Source organism: Chionomys nivalis, chromosome 8 (genome assembly GCF_950005125.1).
Source record: "Chionomys nivalis chromosome 8, mChiNiv1.1, whole genome shotgun sequence".
Classification (NCBI taxonomy): Eukaryota; Metazoa; Chordata; class Mammalia; order Rodentia; family Cricetidae; genus Chionomys; species Chionomys nivalis.
This window is the reverse complement of record NC_080093.1, coordinates 76,057,337-76,074,561: the sequence shown is the minus strand read 5'-3', so window position 1 is coordinate 76,074,561 and position 17,225 is coordinate 76,057,337. Positions and strand designations below refer to the sequence as shown.

Here is a 17,225-nt window from a genome sequence, read left to right as displayed (position 1 = left end):
CCTGTCTATTAAGGCAGTTCATATTTTACAGAGTGCTGTGGCTGAATAATGGTACTCAGGATGTTTAGGGAAAGAAAGTGGCATTGAATCATGTGGTTTGTTTTTTTCTGTGTCACCTCTACCCTCTCCTGCGCAGTAAGACAAGGGCCTCTCTAGGCTGAAAACTGAGGGTCAGAACAATGGAAGTTGTCCAAGCTCTATAAAAGTAGTAATTGGTATAAATCTGGGTTTCAAATCCAGGTTCCCTGACTTCGGATTTAGGACTCCTGCTGTCTCACATTGCCAGTTTGGCTAGTCTAAAGGAAGCAAAAATAGCTTGTCCCAGTTGCATGATTCCTTGGCTCTAGCATTAGAAGCTAAATCTATAGCTTGTTTCTAGATGCAGAATGCAGAGAACCACAAAGGTTGCCCCATGAAGAAGCTGCTCCCTACTAAGAGCACCTGGTGAATATTGTCTACTTTGTTCAAAGAAAAATGGAAAATATGTTCAAATTGTCTTTAGTATCTCAATATCTATTTCTTGCCAACGCTTCTCTTTGCAGTTGCTGTTCAGTGGTATTATACAATGCTGACACCCTTAATTGGTGAAGCTAAATAAGACCACCCATCGGTTTCTAGGGCTTCTTCATGATTTGAACTCCCAGGAAAATATCTTCAAACCGGTTGCTCTCATTTGTAGAACTACACCGGTTCCGTTCCACGCTCCACTCACTGTGTGCTATAGGAACTAGGCTGAAAATTTAAAAACACACAAACAGAGACAGACAGACAGAAAGGACCACGGGAACATCCTTGATTCAAGAATGCCCACTTTGTGCTCAGGGACAGCTTATAGAGGGCTCCGGTCACGCCCCAGCTCTCAGGATCTTTCAGCTGCAGCCCCACCAGCCTGCAATCAGGGTCTCGTGCTCAGAGAAGCTGCAGGCTGCTCAGAGCAGAGGAAAACAAGTTGTTTACAAGAAATTCAGGGTCTGGTGGTCTGCAGTCCCCAACACCCGTTGTCCTGCAAGGGCACTTAAAAATTAAGCACATCCTTCTTCCCTAGAGGTGGGCGTGTATTCATTCCTGCCGTATACAAATCGTGCTGACATGCCTGGATCTCTGAACTGTTTGTCGTCTGTCCACACATACTGAGAGGCTTCAGTTGACCCATGCCGGGTCGTGCAGTGTCTTTCTTGTGCCCAACCCACACATGGGGTGTGACAAACTAGTGCTAGGAACTCCCACGACTCTGGACCGTCCCTGGTACCCCGAGGACTCATCTCCTCTTAGGTCTTCCCATCTCACAAAGGTGCACTGCCAAGCACGGAGCATGCCCCTACCCCTTCTCATTTTCATCTTCTGGTTTCTCGGTGTGTGCCTTCTGGAGAACTTCCTCTGCCTATGGCTTCCCTCAGAGACGTTTGAACCTCCCACTCATAGTTAAAAAGCAGAGAACAAAGAAGGAAGAGTTGGCTCTAGTTAAGAGCTCTTGCTGTGCAACCATGAGAACCTGAGCTCAGTTCTCAGTACCCAGGAAACAAGCCAAGTGTGCTGTTGTGTGTGCCTGGAGACCCTAGCACTGTGGGGGACAGACAGAAGGACTACTAGGCCATGTTGGCTGTCAGCCTAGCCAAAAAAAAAAAAAAAGAGGTTTGGGTTCAAGGGCAGACCTTACCTTAAAGGAAGAAAGTAGAGAGTGACAGAAGAGAGGAAGACAGGACATGTGTGCATGTCCACCTGGCTGCAGAGCTGGACCACAGCCTCTCTGACAATACAGTCAGTCGTATGGTTGGTTCAGGAAGCATGATGGCATGGACCAAGGAGCCAAACTTGGGACTGAGCTGGATCTCCTGGGAAGAAAGCTCTTTCACTGTTGCTAAGTTGGTGGGGGAGAAATTGGTGCCACTGTATCCAGATTTTCCATTGAGCCATCACAGAAGAAAGGGAGCTGAGCCATGAAGATGGTTTTGTTAGCCTCATAGTAGCCAAAGCCAGAACTCTCTGGACTTCTGTGTTACTTACACAAATAAGTCCCCCACCCCCAGCCAGTTTGCATTAATTTCTGTCTCTTAAGAAAGGGTCTTGAGCGCCGGGCGGTGGTGGCGCATGCCTTTAATCCCAGCACTTGGGAGGCAGAGGCAGGCGGATCTTTGTGAGTTCGAGACCAGCCTGGTCTACAAAAGCTAGTTCCAGCACAGGCTCCAAAAACCACAGAGAAACCCTGTCTCGAAAAACAAAACAAAACAAAAAAACAAAAAAAAAAAAAAAAGAAAGGGTCTTGATGTGCTCCCACCTTCCTCTTGACATTAAAGACCTTCTTCACTTCCCCTCCCTTAGCATGTCACTCTTTTAGCAGCTCTGGCTTTCACAAAAACGATTGAGGACTAGAGAGATGGCTCAGCGGTTAAGAGCACTGACTGTTCTTCCTGAGGTCTTGAGTTCAATTCCCAGCCAGCACATGGTGACTCCCAACCATCTGTAATGGGATCTGGTCAGCCCTCTTCTGGCCTGCAAACAACACTCATACATAAAAAGTACACAAAATTTTCAAAAGCAACTGACTTCATACTGCTGCTTAACCCCACAAAAGTATCTCTTCTTCAGTTTGAAATAAAGGAAAATGCAAGTTAATCTCTCAAAAACATATCCCACCATAGTGTAGGAATAACCTTACCAGGTAAGAGCCTTAAAAGAAAGACCAGATGGATATATGGATTCTGACCAGCACACAAGAACGAATGGTAAGGAAATAGACACTCCTACCCGGGCAGTGGTGCATGCTTCAGTCCCAGCAGAGGCGGGCAGGTCTCAGTTCGAGGCCAGCCTGGTCTACACAGCGAGTTCCAGGACAGCAAGGGCTACACAGAAAAACCTCCCCACCAAAAAAAAGAAGAGAAAGCAACAGGAGTTCTCAGTGTTGGATTTTACTTGAAATGTTAAAAAACAAAACTGAATCTCAGAAGTGGGGGACAGGAAAAGTAGATTACCTTATGTTTCAAAATACGATGCTGCAAAATTAGTCAGCTTCCACCCAGAATTTTTCTTTTTTTCCTCCAGCACGCCTCACCCAGCTTTTCTAGACAGGGTCTCACTATATACAAGCTGGCCTTGAATTTGAAATTCTGTAGCCTTGGCCTCCACCTAGTATTCTCCTGAAGATGGGTGGATTGGCCCTCTCACCTCTGTCCGGGTCATGACCTTCTGGGTGCTCATGGCTCTGTGAGTTCCTGATTTTTTCTAACTTGCCCCTCACCTGCCTTGTTGGTATCAACAGAGTGCTGCATGCCCTAAATTTACACAGGGTGTTTGGAACCCAGAGAACCTTACAATCACTCAACAGCTTCTGTTCAGGAAGTTTGGTTGTTGCTGAGCCAGCCTGGACTGAACACCTGAAAGTTAAGTCCCCAAGTAGCAGGAGCTCCACTTCCGAAGTGAAAGGTTCCAGCAATGAAGACCGACTCGAGTGACTGAGATCAAAGAGCTTAGCTACTTACTAGCTGCTGGACATTAGGTAAACCCCTCACCTCCTTCTGCCTCTGTAGAAGGACTCAGAGGCGGCTGACACCGTGTGCCAAGCACTGGTTACATCACAATCGCTCGAGGCCCTTGTTAAAGGGCCCGTTGCCACACTGTAGCACAGTTCTGGGCCACTCTCCTAGATGAGATCGGACAAGGCAGGTGATTCCTCTGAGTCCCTGGCTTTAGGAGCCGCGAGAGTGAATAACCTCACAGCACCTCGCCCAGGAGTCACTGGCCAGCTGTCCATAGCTGACTACGGGTGGGGCTGGGCCTGGTGTGGGCGGAGACTGCCAAATCTCTCTCCCTAGCCTTGCTCCAGTTCCTGGGGGAACTGAAGAGGAAAGCTTCCGGTGTACCTTTCCTCCAGTCCTACCACAAGAAGGCAGCGGGGCTCTACCGCCTAAACCATAGACTGGGCTGACCCAGAGGGAAAGAAATGCAGGTTAACCTGCCACGGAAGCTTGCAACAGCCTAGCAGCCCCTTCTTCCCTGGGGTGAGCAAGCTCTTTGCCATTCCTGGCCCCAAGCTGCCGAGGTGCAGCCTGTTACCTTGGAGACAGCTAACACTTATCTCACAGGCAAGTGGCACCGTAGAGTTGTTTGGAGGAACTTGGAGCAAGGAGAAGTGGGAGCCAGGAGAAGAGGCGTCCTGCTGTGCCTTCTCCCAAAGATGAGGACATAAATGAAGAAATGCAGAAATGCAGGTGAGTGCCACAAGAGTTGGCAAACAGAAAGAGGGAGTGGTTGGTTACGCACTGGCCAAATGGAAAAGATTGGTGTACTAGGTGCTGGGGCTCTGGCAGATGCCAAGGCAGCTGGGTATGTGTGAGTGCAGGGAAAGCAGGACTTCCGGGGTTTCCAAATAGGATTCTGGGGTTTATTGGCAGACCGCGGGAGTAAAGTGTGTTTATGGAAACAAGCATGGCTTAAGGACACTAGGAAACAGGAAAGTATGTGAGCAGCAGCTGCCAGGGAGCAGAGAAGGATGAATGGGGAGGAGACAAGCACGGAATGGATTCTGAAGGAACGGCAGAGCTTGGGTTTTCGCACTTAAAAAACAAGCCCTGGGCAGTAGAGAGGGGACTCATCAGGTAAGAGCATTGTCTGCTCTTCCAGAGGACCCAGGTTCAGTTCCCAGCACTCACATGGAAGCTCACAACTGTAACTCCAGTTCCAGAGGTCCACTGTCCTCTTCTGATCTCCTTCAGGACCAGACACACACATACAGGGCAAGCAAAATGTTCAAACCAATCAAATAAATCTTTTTAAAAATTAAACCATACGAGCTGGGTGGTGGTGGCACATACCTGTAATCCCAGCACTCAGGAGGCAGAGGCAGGTGGATCTCTTGAGTTCAAGGCCAGCATGATTATCTATATAATGAGTTCCAGGACAGCCAGAACTGTTACACAGAAAAACCCTGTCTTGAAAACAAAGAAGCAAATTAAATCATATACATAAAGTAAAAGTAAACATTTAAATCTACAGCAATAACAAAACAAGCTCTGAGCCAATGAGATTGCTCAGCAGATAAAGGCATTTGCCACCAACCCGACAACCTAAGCTTGATTCCTGGGACCCACATGGTGGAAAGAAAGAACTCCAAGTTGTCCCTTGGCCGCAGGTACACTGGCATGTACGTGCCGGTACACACACATTCACACACACACACACATTCATATACACTAAATAAAAACATAGATAAGTGTAAAAATGTCAGCCCTCCAGAAGGCCTTTCATGAATAAATATTTGGGAGCATCCTAGCTTCCGCTGTTAACCACCTGGGAAGTTAGCCCCAGGCCTTCTTTTATACAGTAACAAGGTGCTTTGACCAAAATGCTAATCTGCCCAAGGGATCAGTTCAAAGACTCTCCTCTGGGCCCCTGCAGTCACGCAGGGCAGTGCATCCCCAGGGCATTTCTGCTGAACTCCACCCCTGCATTGAAGATGATCACAGTGATTGGAAAATGGATGCTGAGACTGATTGGACCGCCAGACAACAGCCTGAACCGGATGGAGGAGAAAGGGGTAGATGCTGAGTAGGGAGACCCCACACCCGCAGAGAGAGGGTAGATGCTGACTGGGGGTAGACTCCGCACCCACGAAGAGAGGGTAGATGCTGACAGGGGAATCCCGCATCCACAGAGAGAGACTAGATGCTGAGTAGGGGAGACCCCACACACACCCGCAGAGAGAGAGTAGATGCTGAGTAGGGGAGACCCCACACACCTGCAGAGAGAGGGTAGATGCTGACTGGAGGAGACCCTGCACCCATGGAGAGAGGGTAGATGCGGACTGGGGGAGATCCTGCACCCACGGAGAGAGGAACAGGCATTTCATCAAGCTGTCAAGAGCGGCTCTAGGTCCTCATGAGTTATGAGGATAGCATTATTTTATTTTTTATTTTTACTAACACAGGGTCTCATGTGTAGCTCTGGCTGTCTTGGCCCACTATGTAAACCAGGCTAGCCTCTAATTCACAGATACCTGCCTGCCTCTGCCCACCAATTGGTGGGATTAAAGACATGTGTCCCTATGCCCAATGAGGATAGCATTTTTAAAAAGTTTTTTTCCTCGTGGATTAAAGATGTTTTCTCATAAAAGTACACTACAGTAGCCAGTTTGTCCTGGGGGACATCCTGACATTCTCCTGTATCTGGTGGGTTTTCTCCTTGAATAAGATTTAGAGCCAAGAGACAGCACATTACATACACTGACAACAGGGGAGCCCGAGGAACCCAGAGAGCAGCAGGCTCTGTAGATTAAGGGTGAAAACAGAGGACTCAGCAGGTAAGAGCACTGGCTGCTCTTTCAGAGGACCCAGGTTCAGTTCCCAGCACCCACATGGAAGCTCACAACTGTAACTCCAGTTCCAGGGGTCCACTGTCCTCTTCTGACCTCCTTCAGGACCAGACACACACATACAGGGCAAGCAAAATGTTCAAACGAGTAAAATAAATCTTTTTAAAAATTAAAGCGCATGAGCCCCAAGCCCACTCCCTAGGGCGGTGCTACTCTTTGCCCATTGAGCCTTGCTGAGCAGCTGCTGCTCGCTAGGACTGTTTATGCACAACAGTCTAGTGGTGAACGGTTCAGCGCTCCTGCCCGCAACTGTCTCCAGAGGGAGAAACGGAGCAGACAGTAAACACGGAGAAGGTGAGATACAGACACGGGCTACAGAAAGGAGAGCGACATTGCAGCGGTGTGCAGAGGTGTGCGGCTCCAGTTAGGGGCTCAGACAAGCCTACCGGAAGGCAACGCTCTCTGGCCCCCAAGAGGCACACTACTGAAGTACAAGGGGTGAATGGCTGCTCCCAACCCCACACTGAAGTACTCCAAGGTGCAGCTCATGGTTTAACAACAGCGTTGGTTGGCTCTCATCAGCCTGTCACAAACTCCCGTTATCTGGGAAAGGGAGACCTTGTGAGAAAATGCCTCAATCACTTTCTTGATTAAGAGGGCCCAGCCCACTGTGGGTGGTGCCACCTCTGGGCAGGTGGTTCTGGACTGGATCAGGAAGCAGCTGGAACAGGAAGCTATGGGGAGCAAGCCAGTAAGGAGTGTGCCTTCATGGCCCCTGCTTCAGTTCCCACCTCTGGATTCCTGCCTTGGCCTCCCTGGATGATGGGCTGCAACCCGGAAACAAGCAAAGCTGAAACAAACCCTCCCCCCCCAGCTTGATATGAAAAAAGATTATTTTTCCCTTTTATTATTTTATTTATTTATTTATTTATTTATTTATTTGGATTTTTCGAGACAGGGTTTCTCCGTAGCTTTTGGTTCCTGTCCTGGAACTAGCTCTTGTAGACCAGGCTGGCCTCAAACTCACAGAGATCCGCCTGCCTCTGCCTCCCGAGTGCTGGGATTAAAGGCGTGAGCCACCACCACCCGGCTACATTTCCCTTTTATTAAACAGATTCTTTTCTCATACAATATAGTCTGAACAGTTTTCCTCCCTCTCTCCATCCATCCATCCATCCATCCATCCATCTATCCATAACCCCCCCCCCCCCGCTTTTGACAGTGGAGTTAGTGGGCAGGGTGGTGAGTACAATTCCCATCCAGTTCTCAACTGAAAAACCAAAAGTTCAGGGCTCTTTCTAACACTGCTTTGGTAGCTTTATGTTGTCAGACCTCCATTTGCCCCCAAGTCACCCAGGATCCAGAGGGTTAGGCCTGTTAATTCACTGAAAACTGTTAATCACTCCCCAAGGAAAAGGGACCAAGACCCCGGGGTAGTGTTCTGGGAGGTTTTCACCGTCTCCGCCATTGGAATGATCTCCAAGGAAATCTAGCTAAGGAGAAGCCGCTTTGTTCTGGAGCTTCCCTGAAAACAAGCAACCGCTAAGTGAAAGTCACAGAACAGAAAGGAACTAACAGCTGCCAACTGGCATAAGCTAAGGAGCCCTGAGTTCACGGTGATGCCGCAGCCCTGTTCTGCCTCTCACAGCCTGTGTCTTAGAGTTTGGTGGGGAGGGGGAGATGCAAGTGACAGACATGTTCATGAGCCAGCGTGCTTACTGGGGAGGGGAGGGAATTGAAATGAGTCGTCGATCTCACAGGACCTAAAAGTATACAGTGAGTGAGTTCTACAAGTTCCGGGGGTAAATAGAAATCCAAGAAGCAAGACCCGCCCTGTCCCTTCTGTCCTTGTCTTTTCCCTGGAGATGGTGCCACACACCTGTAACCTCAGCACTCAAAAGGCTGAGGCAGGAAAACCTACACTTTCAAAGCCATGACTTGTCACCTGACTCTATCTCCAAAACAACAATCACAATCCTGGTCTCATCTTCCACTCTTACGCAGTGTACGGTATAAAGGGAACAGTGCCCGATTGTTTTGTTTTGGTTGATTGGGGTTAGCTGGGTTTTTTTTTTTTTATTTGTTTGTTTTTCGAGACAGGATTTCTCTGTGCAGCTCAAACAGTCATATCTTCCATAGTCAGGGTAATACATTTCTAGGAAATACCTAATAAATATGATTCTCTGGAGTTCTAAATGACTATAGCAGCAAGAGTTTGCTCGTGAGAATTGAGGGGGAATGAATCCCGAAGAGAGACCGGATAAATGGTCATTACTACATCTTAACATAGACTAGGGCTTTTGAGATCAACCTAAACTGTAAAAAAACAAAACAAAAACTCATAAACCACATTTTTTTTTAAATCAAAACTCTGTAGTAATCCTTTCAATTTCCACACAGAACTAAGAGTGTTTCTGGGTCCTTTTAGGAGCCGGGTGCTGGGGTCGGGGTGGGGGAGACGCTCCTGGCAGAGAGGTGCCACGGTGCCAAGCGCTCATAGAATCACTTTGTTTTGTAGCATGGACAGAAAGACTGACAGAGATCCACAGAAGCAACCAGACCAGAAGGCCATGAACGCACGTGCCCAAAATCCAGATGATGGATTGCTGGTTACACATGTTAACCAGACCCAGGACCTACTGGTAACAACCATAGTGCTTCTGTTCACCAGTGATGCTTTCAAATCCGCGGGGGACGTGGGATGTACTGAACCCTTCCTTCAGTAGGAATGTGAATGTCATCAAGCATTCCTCTCTAGCCCCTGGGTTCTATACAGAAACAGGGAGTTTCTGTACTGGCCGTAGAGCCCTTTGGCCTCCAGGAACATCGTTAGGTATTTAGGAGCCTGTGAGAATTCTGGTTTCATTATCAAAGCCTGAAGCATTTGATTTGAAAGCTTCCCTTGCTGAGATTACCTTGTAAGACTCTATAAGAGCTAGGTCCTGAAGTCCACTTCAGGAAGCACTGTGGGAACAGGAGAGTCAGGGCAGAAGGCTTAACTTAAGGAAAGAAAGCAAAAGCGCCATGCTGGTTTCAGGCTCACTCTGAGAAGTGAACTATCTTCCTACAGTCACGCACGACTCAGAATTCTCTCTACTATGGAAGCCATTGTCCTCCCAGGTTGTGAGTGCAAGGCAGGGAGCACCCACCTGCTAATCCACACTAGACTCCGAAAACACCAGTCAAAGGGCGTCCCCCCCTATAGTCATGATGCCAGCAACTAAACAACCAGAAAAAAAGCCAGCTTCTACCTTTCTCAAGTAATAGAAACAAGAAAACCAAGCATGGTGGCACTGACCTAAAATCCCAGCACTCTAGAGGTGGAGGCAAGAGGATCAGGAATTCGAGGCCAAACTCAGCTCTCTGCTGCAGAGTGAGTTTGAGGTCAGTCTGGGACACTCAAGACCATTTCTAAAAAGGAAAAAAAGAAATGAGGATCTATGGGTAGTTGCCAGTGACGTGGGTCTTTGTTTCATCTGATTTCATACCAGAGCAACTCCCTTTCCAGCTGTGGGACACACCTGACTTTATCAGATACAGACAGGCCTCTCGTTTCTCCCCTCAGCAGTGGGAGAGTTCTGGTTTCCCAACGCTGAGCCCATAGTGCTCTCCATGCAAAGTGTCCACTTCAGACACAAGGTCCCACCCCAGCCAAGAACCTACTTGCAGCTGATGCCCACAGGCAAAGGGAAAGTCAGTCTCTCCAAGGGAATGTCGCTGGGTATATCAGCCACACTCCTGGGCAGGCCCCATGCCTAGGTGTAGCTGGCCAACACAAAAGGAACTTAATTATTTTAATTAATTGTAGAATTTTGTGTTTTGTTTGGGCATGTTTTTTTGTCTTAATGGTATCTTGTTTGCTTGTTTTGATTTTCGTTTTTGTAGTTTTTCCAAGAGAGAGCATAAAGTTGGAGGAAGATCTGGGAGGAGTTCGGACATGGGGAAAACAATATATTGTATGGGCCGGCGGTGGTGGCGCACGCCTTTCATCCCAGCTCTCAGGAGGCAGAGGCAGGTGGATCTCTGAGTTCAAGGCCAGCCTGGTCTACAAATCCAGTTCCAGGACAGGCAGGGCTACACATAGAGACCCTATCTAGAACAACCAATGTATAGATTTATAATAAATAAGTAAATATAGTACTGAAAGATATATATACACACATCACACATATATATGCACACACACACACACACACACACACACACACACATATATATATATATATATATATATATATATATATATATATAAATTTTAAAATGGAAAGTGTGCACTTCAACAGAATAGCGGCAGGGCCCTCAGTCACAAGCAATGTTTGTAGCGATGGGCTTTTAGGTATCTACAGGGCAAAAGCCACAGCCTAAAACATGGCACACCATTTCAAGTGCAAGATGGAAAAAGGGTGCATGATTAGTGTCATGTTCAAGGTGTCCTGGAAGGGAACAGTGCCACCTAGTGGAGGATACAGAGCCTGGTTTCCTGAAGCCTAGGGCTGGAACTGTGATCTCTGGCACCGCACCGAGCCTCTCAAAGGCAGGAGGGGCTTTCTTGGGGTTGAATCCCACAATGAGAAGGACTCTCGTGCAGACACTAAAGTTGATGTTCAGAGAAGCCGTGAAGTGTGCTTGCTACAAACTTGACTTGATAGAGCTTTCCAATAAACCCCAGCTCCGCCACCCTCGTTAGCTGTGTGACCTTGGGCAAATGACTTCAGTTCTCTGCCTCAGCTTCCTCGTCAGAAAAGTGACGCTCTCCCGGGATTACTTAACTTTATTAAATGGAGGGTGCGCCGCACATCCTAGGCGCGGTGTTAGTGTTTGCAGTCATTAGGAGTGTGTTTTCACACATCATTAGGAGTGTGTTTTCACACATCCCGAGAGCACTTGCTAATTTCTTTTCGGAACTAAAAGAATGCAAGGTGAGCGACACCAGGGAGCTGGAATGTGCTAACAGCCTTTTATTTTCGCTGTCTTTGTTTGGTGCCAGCCCTCCGCTGACAGCCAAATCTGAGTTCAAAGAACCCCCCTTTGAGAACTAGGGTCACTCACATTCTGTGCCCTAGCCTCACACAGCTAAAGAGAAGGGGGCACTGCTTCGCAAGAAAGCGGAGACACGGAGACGCCCGTGTGCTGTGTTCCTCCTGTGTCCTCTGTTCTCTGCAGAGTGCCATTCCCCTGCAGTAGACAGATTTCAGCCTCGGACCAGCAGCTTGCCTGCTCCGGTAAGAGCCCTGACACATGCAGATCCAAAGACAGACCACCAAGGTCAAGTATGTACCCAGAAGGGATCTTTGAGCTGAATTCAGGCCATTTCCATTTCACATAATGTGTGTGTGTGTGTGTGCATATGTGCATGCGTGTGTATGTGTGTGTATGTACGTGTGTATAAGTGTAACAAGTCTTTCTCTGTACTGCTAGCTCCCAAATAATGACACGGAGACTTAATATTAATTACGAAATTTTGGCCTTAGCTTAGGCTTGTCCCACTAGCTCTTATAATTTAAATTAAGCCATTTATTTTAAACTACATTCTGTGTGTGACTCGTTACCTCATCTCTCCATACTGCTCATGCTGCTTCTGCCACATCTGACTGGCGACTCCGCCTTCTTCCCCGGAGTTCTCTCTGTCTCCAGAAGTCCCGCCTATACCACCTGCCTAACTATTAGCAGTTCAGGTTTTTATTAAACCAATCACATTTTCAAACAGTGTACAAATATCCCACAATATTTCCCCCCTTTGTCTAAATGAAAAGGAAAGGTTTTGACTCAAACATAGTAAAACTATATACAATAAGAAAAATTATCAGGTAAGAATTACATTCACAATGTCTAGTTCATTTGTATTTGGCATGTTTGGAGAAAATGTTCTATTATCTATCTTGATGAATTTAAAGTTTTATGTCTGGGGGTAATAGCACCTTTAGGGGACCCTGATAAAATTGCGATAATCATCAAGTCCTGGGAGAGCTAGCTGTATCATTTGTTGTCCAGTCTCTGTAATGGGAAAGTACAGGACTTATCTGAAGTCCTGGCTGAAGTAATGAGTGAGGCTGAACCATCTCATCTAGCAGATTTGAAGTTGTTCTGGATGCAGAATTTTGAGGAGCCTGCAACGGAGGCATTCTGAGAGGCTGAATCACCTGGGCTACTTGTCTTCATTGGTGTCTGGTCCTTTTTTTCTGAAAACACACAAACTTTTAAAGGTAATATGTATATCTGTATTAGCACTAGTATGGAATGGGCAGTGTGCACAAGTCAGCTAAAGGTGATTTTTTTATATCGAACAATAAAAAGGCATTTGTAAACTTTATAAGTTATGTCTGGACCTTATAACCATAACTATATAACTTTAATATAACCATAACTTTATAACTATAATATAAATCTCTATCCATGCCATATGAAAGGATGTCATGCAATAATAAGTCATGAGAACTCTGTAGCCAGCAAGGTTTATCATGTCTCTTCCAGTCTCAGAGCTGTTCCTATGACAAGGAATCAATTTATACACCACCTGTCCTGTAGTCTTTCTTGGCTTTTTCCCTCATGTCTGTAGCCAAATCCTCAGGAGGTCTCCCCCGATCAAATCTGATCTTTATTAATTTTGAAGCAATCCATAGCTTTTTGTTTCCTGTGAAAACAAGAGCATATCCTCCCCCGCAATGTAACACATATACTGATTTCCATTCTAAAGTTAAGACATCCCTAAATTATATAAGCTGATTTAATTCAGCAGTTTCTTCATGAGAGACAGTCCAGTGTCTCTCAGCAGCTGCCATTCACTCATCAGCATGCAAAAAATTCAAAGTCAACATAATACTATACAGAATCCAGATACCCTGTGTATTTCCTGTATTTATGTGGCTTATTCTTTTTATATTACTCTACTCTGTCTTTAAAGATTTTATTATCTTAAATTATTTTTATGACTGTCTATACACTTTTTTTTTACTGTATCCATTTAAAGGATATTTTTGGTCTGGTCTGTTTTCCTATGCCTCCTCTGATCATGTGAGCCAAGCTTTAAACCCACCCTGCCACTCTGCTTAGCACATGGCTGACTGACTGCCCACTCTTTTGTCCATGAGAGCCAGCCTTAAGCCTGCAGTATGGTTGGGAGCTGTGTTTAACCAGGAGCTGCATTTAACCACCCCTTCTCTGGGAAGTTGGAGGGATGTGGCAAGCGTTTTGACTTAGCACGCTGCTTCTACTTAGCACGTGAGCTACTCAAGTGCTCGCTATACAGCAGAGCTGTGCCTCTGTGTACTTACTACGAGCACCAGGTTACTAAGAAACCATGTTTGCTTGTTTGTTTCAGCTTTCTCAGAACCTTTGTGGGAATAGGTGCCTCGATCTTGGGCGCCATATGTAACTGTGCCATTTATAACTGTGACATATGTAACTGCCCTCTCCATACTGCCCATACTGTTTCCTCTGTATCTGACAGGCAACTCCACCTTCTTTCCAAGTCCTCTTTCTGCCTCTGAAGCCCAGCCTGTACCTCCTGCCTAGCTACTGACCATTCAGCTTTTTTTTTCTTTTCCATTCAGCTTTTTATTATGCCAATCACAGCAATATATTTTCATAAATTGTACAAATATCCCACAACATCTATATGACTGTTTGAATCTGTGTCTGTGTGTATGGTGTGTGTGTCTGCATCTCTGTGTAGGGTGTGTGTGTGTGGTATGTATGTGTCTGTATGGTGTGTGTCTGTGTGGTATGTATCTGTCTGTGCGGTGTGTGTATATGTGTATATTTGTATCTGTGTGCTGTGTGTGTGTGTTTGTATATGTCTCACTATGTGTCTCACAGTGGGACTGAGCTGGATTCCAGACCCTTAGTGAACAATAGCTTCTCAGCCTTTTGCCTGAGATGAGGTGAAGTGAATTATGTCCAACTCCATCAGTCTTTGAGATCCCTCTGTAGCCCAAACACAGCCGCTGTTACCCAGTGAGCTCTTGCTGACCCTGCCTTGCACGCGCTCTTGTGAGGCTTGTACCTGTGCAGTCTGTACTTTTATCACACCACTTCCGCTTTCCCACTGTCTTAGTGTTCTGTTGCCATGACAAAGCACTGTGACCACGGCAACTTATAAAAGAAAGCATTTAGTTGTGAGCCTTACAGAGGGCCCATGACCCTCGTGGCAACAGCATGGCAAGCAGTCATGGTGCTAGAACAGCAACTGAGAGCTTTTCGTGCAGAGGTTACACAGCTACCGTGAGACAGAGAAGAGAGCCAACTAGCATGGCCTGCATTTGAGACCTCAAAGCCCACCCCCAGTGACACCCCTCCTCCAACAAGGCCACACCTCCCAATCCTTCCCAAACAGTTCACCAGTTGGGACCAAGCATTCAAACGTATGAGCCTATGGGAACCATGATCACTCAAACCACCACAACTACACCAACACTTGGCTGCCCCCTCACCTTCACACACTCCAGCCTCTCATACCTCCATGGCTGCGGTTGGAACGTGTCTCTCTGGCTGTGTTCAGGGCTGGCTCCTTCTTAGCCTTCAGTGCCTGGCTCAGAGGCCTTGTTTGACTGCTGCTCAGCCAGACGGCCTCCCAAACCACCCAAGTCATTTTCTGGCCACTTTCCCTGCTGCTTAGCAGAAATGTGCCTTTCTGACACTCTCCTGCATCCTGATTTCCTTTCTTTTTCACTGACCACACTAGAGCACAAACTGTGAGAAGACAAGAATATTCTCACTTGCACTGTAGCCCGAGCACCAAGGATGGGACCAGTTCAAAGCAATGACTCAGAAATACCCCAGAAGAGAGGGATGAGGGAAGGCAGACTCCGTTTTAAGTCAAGACTGTCTACATGCTGGCTCTGGAAAACATTATCAGTGCTAAGTGCTTGTCACGGGACTTGAATTCCACTACCAGGACCACACACACATCCTGAGCTTGGTGCTGAATGACGCAGATGTCACTAGGCACAAGATGCCATTATGCATTTGACGGCTGAGTCCTGTGATGAACAGGACCCACTCACTCACAGCTCCAGTTCTGGTCTCTGGGGTGGAGCTAGAACGGCCCCCTCTCTGCTCGACCAGGCAGTGTTTGCTGAGGCTCTGTTAGAATGCTAGGGACAGAACTTACCTGAAAAGATCTAGAGCACACGACTGTGGGAATAAACAAGATCATCCCACTGAGAACAAACCAGAAATATATCCAGACCGCTCCCACTACAAGGGAGGCAGACCACGTGGCTTGTGTTTGCCATGGACTTGACAGTAGAATAGGAAATAGAAAACTTTAAATCGAATAAAGGGCTTCCTCTAACACCTCTGTCTAAAAGCTCTCGGCATGGGAGAGCATGGGAAAGACTCAACAGAAGCATTTTACTTGACTGGTTCTGGAAACATTTTACTTTCTCCAGATGATCCTGGGTTGGAAGCAGGGGCACAAAACCATGAGAAGCTAGCAGTCATAGATGAAATCCCAGCCATTCTGGGCCATTTATTTTGCAGAAGTTGTGATTCTACTATCGGGTTGTCTGGTCATTGTGTCTGATCACGCACGCAGAGCTGCCCTTGACTCTGTGAACCCCATTTGGGGCCTGATATGAAGGTGGCGTTTCCAGGGTTACCAGCTTCATGCTCACATGCTCTCTCAGCAAGGAGATTAGCTTTGTGGTTGCTGCGTTGCTGGTGTTGGTGTTTTGAGACAGGGTCTTGCTCTGTAGCCCAGGCTGGCTTTGAACTTCAGATGAGTATCCCAAGTGCTGTGATTACTGGTATGTACCAATGTTCCCAGTTAGCAGGGAGAATTTTTTAGAATACTTTGAGATAGAGGCTCCCAGACTTCGCAGCCCTTGGGTGTCTGTGTGAAGGAAACCAATTGCACCCTTATCCGTGTCCCCGATTCCCACTGTTTACTGTGTGACTCTGGCTTGTGCATTGCAGAGGCTGCAGGGAAGTGAAACTCAGGCCTCAGACCTGGAAGACTCTGAAGACTGGCTCTCAACTCACAGCTTAAAGTCTGAGAAACTCACCTTGCCTGACCTGATAAGCCACGGCACAGTTGAACTGTAAGTCTGACATCCTCCCATCCTTGCCCCCAAACACCCCAAGGCTGCAGTGGCACACCCGGCCCTGAGCCTGAGAAACCCCAAATGAAGCTTTGCTCTTCCAGGAACGAGCGTGGCGATGCTGTGCCCAAAGTGCATTTCTCCGCCCAGACCATCCGCCACTTTGAATCAAAGCTCTCCGAGTAAGTTTCCCAGTGTCCTTCAGCGCCCTACGCGTGAGGCTTTTTCTCATCTCACGGCCTGCATACAACTGGGACCGACTAGCAATTTCGGTGGTAGACAAGCTCATCTCGTCTACCTCGAATTTGCCCTTCCCAAACGAAAACGTTGGGCTAGATCAGCATCTCCTAGGTGCCCTTGGATGAATGCCCCAGATGACCCAGCTTCATCCGCTGGTTAATAGCCGAGGGCTCTGCCAGATTGGTGTGGCTCCCACCTTTGCAGATGTGTGTCAGACAGGCATGTGCCCAACTCCCAAACCAATTATTTTATTTTATGTGTGTGGGTGCCTTGTCTACATGTATGTGAGCACACACATATGTGCCTGGTATCCACAGAGTCCAGAAGAGGGTGTTGAATTCCCCCAGAACAGGAATTACAGATGATATGAGCTGCCTGGTGGGTGCTGGGAATTGAACCTGGGTCCTCTACAAGATCACCAAGTGCTCTTAACTGAGGAGCCATTCCCCCAACCCCACCCAAAACAATCTGGATAGCACAAGTAGCATGCACACACACTTGAGTTCACACTGGTGCACACTCACGCGTGCACACACACATAAACACACAAATACACACACACACTCACAAACATCTTCCCATAATCTGTACACAGAAAAGTCTTAAGGTTCCATCCCATTCTGGGTGGCGGTGGTGCATGT

At 47.2% G+C, this 17,225-nt stretch overlaps 1 protein-coding gene across 3 annotated transcripts in view; it reads left to right on the top strand.

Annotated features, from left to right (window-relative positions):
* Positions 1-3,882: 3,882 nt before the first annotated feature.
* The window catches only part of Vwa3a (von Willebrand factor A domain containing 3A), a 57,194-nt gene continuing 43,851 nt past the window's right edge, over positions 3,883-17,225 (top strand). For 2 of the 3 annotated variants that reach the window (XM_057777989.1, XM_057777987.1), the window contains exons 1-4: positions 3,883-4,205; positions 8,823-8,946; positions 16,220-16,344; positions 16,449-16,526. In XM_057777989.1, coding sequence (XP_057633972.1) covers positions 4,192-4,205; positions 8,823-8,946; positions 16,220-16,344; positions 16,449-16,526 — 341 coding nt within the window. In that variant the 5' untranslated portion in view covers positions 3,883-4,191. The remainder of the gene's footprint in view (positions 4,206-8,822; positions 8,947-16,219; positions 16,345-16,448; positions 16,527-17,225) is intronic. The other variant, XM_057777988.1, reaches the window with a different exon arrangement.